The 11,408-nt window shown below is 51.4% G+C and overlaps 1 protein-coding gene across 1 annotated transcript in view; it reads right to left on the bottom strand.

Moving 5' to 3' along the window:
- Positions 1-3,331: 3,331 nt before the first annotated feature.
- The window catches only part of LOC311318040 (neurexophilin-1), a gene marked incomplete at both ends in the record, with an annotated part of 10,349 nt that continues 2,272 nt past the window's right edge, over positions 3,332-11,408 (bottom strand). Inside the window, one exon of the mRNA XM_084449227.1 lies at positions 3,332-4,093. Within this exon, the coding sequence (XP_084305353.1) occupies positions 3,332-4,093 (762 nt within the window). The remainder of the gene's footprint in view (positions 4,094-11,408) is intronic.

Genomic DNA, 11,408 nt, shown 5'->3' with positions numbered 1-11,408 from the left:
TTAATCCTTAACCTGGACTGGTGTGTGTACTGGTGTGGACTGCTAGTGTGTGTGTGTGTGTGTTGGGGGGTATGTCAGAGTGAGAGAGCGTGAGATAGATAGAAAGAGAGGGCGAGCGAGGGGAAAAGAGAGAACGAGAAAGAGAGAGTTATGGATTTAGGGAGCGATGCATGTCTGCCGACAACAGGGTTCAGTGCCAGGTTCGGGGGGGGGGGGGGGGGGGGGGTACTAAGTAAGGCTATTTAGGAAACAAGGGGGGACAAGAGGACTAGGATGGGTGGGGTGAGGGAGGGGCTTCAGGGTGACAACAGCGTTCCACACCCCGGTCAACAATCCCAACACGAAGCTGTACCTCCCTGAGGGAGGTTTGCAAACCTCCGCCCTTCCAGACGAAAATCTGAGCCTTCTGTGTTTGAAAACGTGCTTTGCATGGCCGCTGTCCAATTTTAAATGGCGCATCTGTCTTTCTAACCGAAAAGGGCGCTTACCCAGACGCAGGCTTGGCGGCGAGGAGCCAGACTGTTCCAACAGCACGTTCGGTTCAAGAGAGGCGGAGAACAGGAGCCAAAATGACTGCATCACAGCGTCAGATTTACTCAAAGGCGATGAAAACATTCTCGGTGTTATGGGGTCTGCTTGGCGGATGGGATTTACATGTGTCTGGATAAACAACACTATCTTACAGGACGATTCGATGTTAGCGATCACAGCGACTCATGTTCCCCGTCCGTCACATGCAGGGACGCTTCAGCTGTGACTCATCAGGAGAGGAGCTACCCCCCTCTTAAATAGCAAATGACAAAACACAGATGCTTTGATGTGAAGATCTACAAGTTTCTGTAACTATATATAGCCCTGTGAGTCTCTCTCTCTTTCTCTCTCTTTCTCTCTCTCTCTCTCTTTCTCTCTCTTTCTCTCTCTCTCTCTTTCTCTCTCTCTTTCTCTCTCTCTCTCTCTTTCTCTCTCTCTCTTTTTCTCTCTCTTTCTCTCTCTCTTTCTCTCTCTCTCTCTTTCTACGCACATGGAGCCAAAGCAGAGCAGCCAAAGCGACCCATTTATTGCACAGCCTAATTCTGCTCCCCACAGGATGAAGGGTGGCTGACCTAGTCTGGCTCGCTCACAGACACACACACGCGCACGCACACACACACACACACACACACACAGCTGTGCTCTCTTGCAGCTACAGTCACTTACCACGCTGGGCATCATGCCATCGTGCTCAATTTAGTATATTGTATCTATCAGTCAGAGGTTATGATGGCTGATGATACTCTCAGGCATCTCTGCAAACACCTGACACTTGGTTGTCAGGGAACCAGTCTTTATCATAATAGAAGAAGAAAGAAGTAGCCTTGAGAACCAATGGTTCTCGAGCCTAGTGACCCATGGGGGAGGAGCCTATCTCCTGATTACTTAGCGCGAGCCAGCTTGATGTACAAGTACACCCCCTGGACATGATGCTAGTATGTCTCAAGGACTTCGCCCCAGTTCAACCGTTTGATGCTGAGTGCCAAGCAGGGAGGCATTGGGTACCATTTTTATAGTCTTTGGTATGACTCTGCTGGGGATCGAACTCCCAACCCCCCAATCTCAGGGCGGACACTCTAACCACAAGGCCACTTAGGTGGTCTCAATCATAACAGGACAGCATCATACTGTAATAGGCTCTAGGAATATATTGTCCTTGCCCGAGAGTTTACTGTCAGGGCTGCTTATATAAAGATGCATGTTGTTCTCCGCTCCGGAGTGGGTGTTTGTGAACTGAACATGAGATCAACGCGCCTCTGGTCGTTTGTCTTGATGAGGGTTGAGTTAAGTCAAGGGTGAGCTCTGGCCGCGGGCTACGACAGCGGAGCCATCCTCAACAACACAGCCTCACCCAGGAACCTGGTTTCAAGGAACACATTTCGCCCTCTCGGCGAAACCTTAATTAGTTCTGAAACAGATTAAATTATATGTAATTGTTATGATAATACGGGCACTTTAGTGAACACGCTCCGTTTGACTCCGGCACACCGGCAAAGTTATCGAGGCGTGAAATCAGGAATCCTGACGGCAACAAAATGTAATCTTTTTTATGCAGAGGGGACAAAGGAAGGAGCCGCCCTCTACATCTCCCTCTCACTCCACCACTTTAATTAAAAGAGCTCTCTGAATTGCTCATTCCTCTCCTCTCTCTCTCTCTCTCTCTCTCTCTCTCCTGTTCTCAGTATCTCATGGAGGGCATGTGTCTTATGTACTTGTATGTCTATGCAGAATCTAGTTATTCCTTTCACGTTGAACTTGTCGTAAGCCCGGCCCCAAATCTTTGTCAAGAAATTGCTTTTGCTCTCTGTCTCTCTCTCTCTCCCTCCTCGTTGTTATGGAGGTGACATAATCCTGGGATATAAAGAGATTAGATTTGATGAACTACTGTAGCATACCTTGAGAGTAAATATTGTGGAGAAGCACAATTCGGGCACAATAGCCTGCAAAGGAGGAGGGGAGGGGCGGCGGTGCTGAGAACAGCCGGGGATGGAGGGATGAAGGGATGGAGAGATGAGGGGGTGAGAGATGAGAGGAGGAGAGATGAGAGGAGGAGGGGATGAGGGGATGAGGGGATGGAGAGATGTGTGGGTGAGAGATGAGAGGAGGAGAGATGAGAGGAGGAAAGATGAGGGGATGGAGAGATGAGAGGAGGAGAGATGAGGGGATGGAGAGATGAGGAGAGGAGAGATGAGAGGAGGAGAGATGAGAGGAGGAGAGATGAGAGGAGGAGAGATGAGGGGAGGAGAGATGAGAGGAGGAGAGATGAGAGGAGGAGAGATGAGGGGATGGAGGGATGAGGTGATGGAGGGATGAGGTGATGGAGAGATCAGGGGCGGAGCCGCTGTGGTCTGTGAGGAATTACAAAAATACCACACCCTTTTTTTTTTTTTTACGCGTTTACCATACCTCTTCACGGCCCCAACTTGAATGTACATTTCCGAGGTGTTTACTGTAGTAATCTGACAGCTATCATGATGCATGGGAGGTGATATCTCTCTTTGTGTTGAGGTAACAATGTGCATGACGGCCATCTGTGATGTTCGCTACCACTGATGAATGCTGGCATTCCTAACTCCTCATTGTAGGCATACTGTATGTTTTTGCATATATATACGATTTTACAGGTAGCGGTAGCCGGGCTACGGGAAAGGTATGCCACGCGAAGAGTTCTCCCAAAGCTAGGAGGAACGTTCTCAACCTCCGGTTCCCCTGTCTCACTCCTCCCTCACACAATTACGAGTTATTAGCCCCCAACAACTCCTCACTGCCCCCTCCCTAGCTGCCCCTCTGGGACCCCTCTCTAGCCTGAGGGCAGGTAGGGCATCTCATTGTGGTAGTTGTAGTCCGGGCAGACCTTCTGGACCAGACGGTAGTCCGTGCTGTAGAAGGAGATGTAGATGCAGATGACCTTGAAGGGCTTGGAGCAGATCCAGGACACGTGGCTTTGCGTCTGCTCCTGGAAGCAGGTCTTCGACGGGTCGTAGTTGCACAGCGAGGTGCGTTTGCTGCGGTCCACCTTCTCGTAGTCCACGCGGCAGTTGAAGATCTTGGAGTCCTTGGGGTAGACGACGCTCTGGCGCTCCAGGTCGAACTCCACCGCCTTGACGGGCGGCACCAGGCTGACGGAGATGTTCCCCTGGCCCGTGGAGTTGTGGCGGAAGTAGACGCTGAACGTGCCGTTGCCGTGGTCCACGATCTTGCCGGTGATGAGCAGGTTGAGGCGCACCGTCTTGATGTTGGAGTAGAAGTCCCCCCAGCCGAACATCTTCTTGAACTTGCCCGTCTTGACGATGGGCCTGCGCTTGACCCGGGAGCTGGACGAGGCGTCCGACTTGAGCAGGTCGCTGCCCAGCATCTCCCAGAACTCCTGCTTGGAGAAGGGCACCGGCGAGCGGTAGGGGAGCTCCAGGGATGTGGCGTTGGCCGCCCGGCTCTTGCTGTTGAGCATCCAGCGGCTCAGGGGGGAGACGGGGGCCTGGCCGCCCAGCAGACCCGCCGTCTTAGCGGGCTCATCCGAGGAGCCTTTGGGGCCGGAGTAGTCCTCTTCCTGACCCAGGGCCAGCTGGAGAGAGAGGGAGAGCAGGAGAGAGAGAGGGAGAGAGAGAGAGCAGGAGAGAGCAGGAGAGAGCAGGAGAGAGAGGGAGAAGGAGAGAGAGCAGGAGAGAGAGAATGCAGGAGAGAGAGGGAGAGCAGGAGAGAGAGGGAGAGCAGGAGAGAGAGAGTGCAGGAGAGAGAGATCAGGAGAGAGAGAGAGCAGGAGAGAGAGAGCAGGAGAGAGATCAGGAGAGAGAGAATGCCAGAGAGAGAGAGTGCAGGAGAGAGAGAGAGAGAGAGAGAGAGAGCAGGAGAGAGGGAATGCAGGAGAGAGAGAGAGCAGGAGAGAGAGAGAGAGAGAGAGAGAGAGAGAGAGAGAGAGAGAGAGAGAGCAGGAGAGGGAATGCAGGAGAGAGAGAGAGCAGGAGAGAGAGAGAGAGAGAGAGAGAGCAGGAGAGAGAGAGCAGGAGAGAGGGAATGCAGGAGAGAGAGAGAGCAGGAGAGAGAGAGAGAGAGAGAGAGAGAGAGCAGGAGAGAGAGAGCAGGAGAGAGGGAATGCAGGAGAGAGAGAGAGCAGGAGAGAGAGAGAGAGCAGGAGAGAAAGAGAGCAGGAGAGAGAGAGAGTGCAGGAGAGAGAGACCAGGAGAGAGGGAATGCAGGAGAGAGAGAGCAGGAGAGAAAGCGAGGGATTTAGATGGAAAGGGAGAAAGAGAGAGTGATAGAAAGAAAGAAAGAGTGAAAACAAGAACATTAATGAAGGCAGTTATTAGCAAGGGAGAAGGGGAGACAGAAACAAGTACAGAAAACAAATTAAGGGTTCAGTCGATACTTAATTTAGCAATCCCACCTCCGAAAGCAGCACCAGTAACACTCCATCAGTATTACACTCATAATGAATGTTTGAGGTTTTGCAGCTACAGTACGTATATATTGCTGCTACATTCTTTTGTTTGTTCAGGCTGTAAAAATATATAATATTCCTTTAGATCTGATTTCCATAGGAGCTATATTGCTCTAGTAACTCGCTGGGCTGATGGAGCCTCAAGGTGAATTAGAAACAGACTCCTACACCTCCTGCCTATACTGGAGAGACCCGAGGGATGGAGGTGGAGATGTAAGCCCCAGAGTGAGAACCAGAGTGGGGGGAAACAATTATTGCTGTGGTGCCTCTTCTACTGAGGTAGGGAGGTGGATGAGGGCAACAGCATGAACCACGTGTGCAATTAAGTCATTTAATGTTTTAATTTAAGGAGGACAGGGAAGACGAGGGAGGTGAAGACGCGATAAGATGGTCTACTCCGCCCAGCTTTGCGGTGGCGTGTGGATCGTGTGTGTTGTGTGTGTGTGTGTGTGCGTGTGTGTGTGTGCGTGTGTGCGTGTGTGTGGGCTGGAGTAAAGGGTAATTATTTGTTGATAATGATCTATTAGCAGGTAGGCTCTCCCTGCCGTGGAAGACTGGAGTGCTGCTCTGTGCTTTTGATCTCACCATTGAGAGGATGTGGGTGTCTGTCTATCTGTGTGTGTGTGTGTGTGTGTGTGTCTGTCTATCTGTCCGTCTATGTGTGTGTGTGTCTGTGTATGTATTTGTCAGTTTATGTTTGTGTTGGTTAACTCTGTGTGTGTGTGTGGTGTATGAACAATAGCCTATTAGGACTAGGCCTATAGAAAGTGTGTGTGTGTGTGTGTGAGAGAGAGAGAGAGAGAGAGAAAGAAGGAGAGAGCGTGTGCTTCGTGTGTGCGAGCATATATGCGTGCGTTTGTGTGTGTGTGTGTGTGTGTGTGTGTGTGTGTGTGTGTGTGTAGGCGCTCTCTGTCAGGGCAGGACTTTTCCCAGTGTGCCCGGAGGTTTTGCACTGATACATAATGCATGTTGCTCAGTTGGTGCTCTGATCCATTCCCAGTCTTAGAGCCAGGGCTTCCTTATACAGGCTTAGTCAGGATTATTAAGTCTCACTCATTCCTATTCCAACTTATGCAGGTTTTCCGGGCTGCCAGATTTGTCCACTTGCATTCCAGACAGTCGACCGTATTGATTTCCTGTCTCTCTAAAACATGTATTTCCTTCTATAGCGACGCGGATCGCATTTCAACGTATTCTTTAGAGGGCACTCGCTGCCTGGGTTGTGGCACGGTATCGGCGTCCGGTGGGAGGGGCCTGGTGTTACCCTCGAGGGGGGTGTCGGGTCCCCCCGCCTGCTGCCTCAGCCTAATTCTGCGCACCGCAAGGGCCGTCCTCCTCGCTCAGACAGAAAGGGAAAGGCGAGGACTCCCGCCACTCGAATCTGATTTTCGAGGGCGCCTCCCGAAAAATCCTCGCTTTAGTCATGACGGGATCGAACAGCTGTTAGACGATCGATTTTTCGTTCGAGTCAAACCCTGGGGGGACATACGTCCGGCGAAACAAATTCTGCCCTCCGCCGTTGGTCCGCTGGCGAAGCGCCAGTTTGGGTTTGCCTCATCGAACCCTCTGGAACCGTGTCCGCCGGGGCGGAGGAGGGCGGCCTGGCTTCCTGCGGGTGGCGCTGGGGAGCCCCAGTGTGGGATTTCTCCAAAATGGCCTTCGGCGGCTACGCGCACGTGACGCTACGAATCGCGATGAAACCGCCATGTCACTTTTTTTCCACTGCACATCCTGGCGACTCTGCCGACGCGTACGCCCCCGCGCGCGTTTACGAAGCGCGTTCCCTGTCAACAATAGGGAACGGCGACTGAACAACAAGGTGTTATCGCCCTCCGTAATCCAATCTCGCTGAGGCATAGCCGGGTTGAAATGATGATTTGGTTTCGACGATGTGAATAGGTGAGTGCAGCACTCAGGGAGGGGGTTGAGAGGGGCGGGGGGTAGGGAGGCAGCGTGGAGAGATTAGCAGAAGACCGGCGCCCCTGTTGAACCGAGGGTTGAAGTGTCTGGACCAGCGGGAGCTGTCGGAGGTGTCATTGACCGCACGGCGCAAGAGTCTGAGACGCATGTTCAAACTGCCTTAATGGAGGATTACCGAGCCAATAAAACAAAAGAGGATGAGGTTCTCCCTCTCCGGAGCAGATGGCAAACGGCTTTGAGATACACATCTGTAATGACCGTGAGTCATCCTGCTGAAGGTTAGGAACAGGCGGGAGACCGTTCTTTCAGGAGGGCCGTCGGGCTGAGCGATAGTAGGCGAGGGAACGTACTGCCCGCGGAGACTGGGGGTTCTCTAAATGCGAAACGGGTCTGACGGAAAAGCCGATGTGACTTCGGCGCAGATCGGAGCTGGGATTTGTTGGAAGTGCGGGTGGCGGACGCCAGGGGTCTTGGGGGGGTGAGGGTGGGGATGGTTAGGGGGGGGGTTAGGGGGGCTGCGGGCTCTGTCGCCGTGGTAATTGTGACTCATTGAGCGTTAGTGAGTGCAGGCCTTAGGCCCTCTCTCTCTCCACAGGGTGACAGAGAGGAATTATCCACACGGTCCCTCCGGCTCCACGGGCCATGATCTGCCAGTTAAAGTGACAGGTGCGCCATCTTACCCTAACAACCGTGTCACGCAATTACCCTCGCACAGCGCCGGAATCACCCAGCAACTTAGCCCAAATCTGGGCAATAACTGTTCTGTCACAGAGAGACAGAGACAGCGAGACCCGAGTCAACCAGATAGAAAACTATTGTTCCCCAAAATAGACTTGGTGAAATGGATGACTATTCAAATTTCACTCCTCAGCTTCCTGCAGAGGCATCGGGGACCGCTGAGGAGCGAGGAGGGGAGTCTGTGGGCAGAGCCACGCACAGTGGGGGTGGGGGGGGGGGGGTGCGGGAATCCGGCGCCGGTCCTGGGGAGCTGACAAGTTCAATAAGCCTTCCGCTTTCCTGGCAGGCGAGTTGAAATCTTCATCTCTAATATGACATACATTTTTAATTAAAGAACCAAGGCGCTGTTCAGATTTCAGCAATGGTTTATGGAGGGGGGGTGGGGGCGTGGGGGGGCGGGGGGGGGGTTCTCCAGTCATTCACTGTAGACAGCTTCTCCTTCTGTAGCATGATTAAAATCTGAGAGTGGCTATAACTAATTATTCCAGCAGCTAGTGTGAAGGGGAGAGACGAGGGAGAGAGAGAGAGAGAGAGAGAGAGAGAGAGAGAGAGAGAGAGAGAAAGGTAATTTCACAAGAAACAAGGCGTTTTACTCTTAATGAATAATTTACCGCGCTTTCAAGGGGGTCACTAGAGCTTAGCGTTGAGACGGCTGGACCGACCCGCTATGTTCAGCCTCTTTCTTCTCATTCTTTCTAAGCCTCCCTCCCTCCCGGTCCCACTTTGGACAGGTTCAGTTCTGCAATCCCATCGGACCGCGGTTCATTTGGTATGCGGGGGCAGAAGCCGGCCCCTGAATTGGCTATCAAATTTTTACATTATAAGATATCGACTTGGCGTCGGCTATGACGGCGGTGGCGTGGCGCGCCGGGCGGGATGGCGAGCGCCGCGGTGGGAGAGTTCCTCAGGGGAGTGGAGAGGGAGCAGGGGGTGATGGGACAGAACTGATTAAAGCTCTGCTGCTGTATTCATCTCTGGAACCACAGGTCTCTCTCGCTCTCTTTCTCTCTCTCTCTCTCTCTCTTTCTCTCTCTCCGGAGAGATAGCGCGGAGGACTGGACGCTCTCGGGGTAAGATCAGACGACCAGGTATTGATCTAAATGCTTTTCAGACCACTTATAGGTACAGTATCAACACAGGTCTCAGAACGCATACATCATCAAGTGCGTCACCTGATCCCGGAGATGACTCCGCCCTCTCTGGACCACACTCTGGTTGACCCCACAGTAGGTTTGGCAGCCAAAGCATAACTATATGTAAAAAAAATAATGGTATAAGTGGACAACCTTGTCTCAAGAGTGAGGTCAGCATGACCCCCTGTCACACACTGATGAGGTCACCAGGGACCCTGCGGTCACACCCCGATGAAGTCAGCATGATATTGTCACACTGCATGTATCTCTGGTAATATAGAGTAAAAAAAAGCCCTTTCTTCAATTAAACCTGCCTCTATTGACAATAGAGACGACTCCAGCTCCGCCTCTAATGCTGTTTGTACTTGATATTACTATCTACAGTATATACTCACATTAGAGCATATTAAATATAAACAAGCTCTAAGGCAGAATCATTATAGGCAGAACAAGATGGACGTCTCCTGTGGGGTTCGACGGCACATTATGCCCCTCCCTCGTACCCTTAACCTGGGCAGAAAAGATCAGGCAGGGCATCCCAGGGGTGATCTATGCAGGTAATGTCAGGAACCCCTCTGAATCTAGCTTCATGTCCCCCCCCCTAAAAAAGAATTGTCTTTGGGAGCTCTCACATCAATCTACCGGCTAACCCAACCTTCACCCTCCCCCGAATTCCACCTCTGGCTCGAACCCCTGTCCAAACCGGCAGACACGCCTCCACCCAGGGCTCATTCTGCCTCTGGCTCTCCCAGTGCGATGCCACGGTAAATTGCGCTGGTTTGTGCAGAAAACCATACAGTCTCTGGACAGCTCTGTGCTTCAGTATGTAACGTGGCAAGGGTTCTCCTAGTCTCTCTCTCTCTCTCTCTCCCTCCATTCCTCCCTCTCTCGTCGTCTCTCCCTGCCGCTGGGTGTCAGGCAGGCAGGTGGGCACCCGTGGGGTGGGGGGTATAGGCTGTACGGGGGCTTGGTCGGGGTCTTCTGTGGGTGGCTGGGGGGAGAGGCCCATCTCTGGGGGGGCAGACGTGCCCTGCCTGCTGATTCACTCTGCGTTCTACCCCGGGCAGACAGGAAGCCGCGGAGCCTTCCAGAAGCCCTCAACAGCCCCCCTCGTCCGCACCATGGTGTGTGTCTCTGCAGACACTCAGAGAAGATTGATGGCTGATGGTGATGTGTGTGTGTGTGTGTCTGTGTGTGTGCGTGTAGAAATGATGTGTGTGTGCGTGTGTGTGTAGAAATTGTGTGTGCGTGTGTGTGTGTATGTAGAAATTGTGTGTGTGTGTGTAGAAATTGTGTGAAATGAATGTGTCCACTGGTGACATTAAGAGAAAGCAGGTGGCCTCACTGATGTGATGCTAACACTGTAGAACTAATATCATAACTGTTTGTTACGAAACGATGATACATTAACAGTCAATTATTATTAGATTTATACCCAGAACTGCAAACCCAAATCTCCTATAGTATTATAGTAATACACAAGACAGATCTCTACATGAGGCTCAGTTATCAGTTGAGGGTTTGATTCCTACATCAACCTCATATATTGGTTCTTTGTAATTACTTCTACTACTTCTTCTAATTAATTTACAATCCATTTCTAATTAGCTGATTTTCTATCATGTACAAATGCATTATAATGGATATTTGTTATAAAGTGTTACCTATGTGATTTTCATGAAGTACACTATGAAGTGTACACTGTGTGTGAGTGTGTGTGTGAGTGTGTGTGTGTGCGTGTGTGCGTGCATGCATCTGTGTGTGCATGTGTGTGTATGTATGTATGTATGTATGTATGTATGTATGTATGTATGTATGTATGTATGTATGTATGTACGTGTGTGTTGAGACAGCAGTGCCACATTATATCAGCCATACTGTTACAGTATGTATCTCACTTTATTTATCATGTTTTCATTAGTTTTGCCACAGCAAAGTGTGAGGCGGTCCTGCTTAGCATGGGATGAATCTGGCTGGACAAGACCACCCGGCTGGGAAGAACGATGAGTCAGACACTCTCTGACAAGACAAAGCCGTGAAAAGGAGCCCCGTGTGGTTAGAATTAGCTTCAGCTAGTCTCTCAGACTTCACCCTCGATTCCCAGGGGAATACCCGCACTACCTCCTCCCGCGAGACCAGCGCTAAAGGGACTGATAACGCAGTCGCTAAATAGAAAGAGTTTTGAACAGACGCCCTCGCGCTGACAGCCAGGACAGTGCCTCGGAGCCATGCTGCGAGATTTCACGTCTGTCAGCCATATTACAGATCAGCCTTCAATCAAAGTACTGGAGGTCTAAAGCCTACGGAGATCTTGCTCCATGCCAGCCCCTGAAACATCCTCGTTTGGGTTTGTAAGCCATAGTTTTAGCGTGAGAGCGTCGGCTCGGTGCAGGCTTGCGCGAGAGTGATCAGCTGCATCCCTGGAGATCCCTGCCGTGCGAAGGTTACGATGCAAATTCAAGACCAGTGCTCTAATAAGCCCTTCCGTTTGTGTCCCAGTAGTCTGTGTGTGTGTGTTTGTGTGTGTGTGTGTGTGTGTGTGTGTGTTTGCGTGCGTGTGTGTGTGCGTGCATGTGTGTTTGATTGGGATGTATAGTCCTGAAGGCTTTACCTTGGCTGTCCATTTCCCTGCCATTGGTATTATTGTGTAC

This window comes from Borostomias antarcticus, assembly GCF_949987555.1.
Source record: "Borostomias antarcticus genome assembly, chromosome: 14".
In the NCBI taxonomy this organism is placed as follows: Eukaryota; Metazoa; Chordata; class Actinopteri; order Stomiiformes; family Stomiidae; genus Borostomias; species Borostomias antarcticus.
This window is presented reverse-complemented; position numbering and strand designations above follow the sequence as displayed.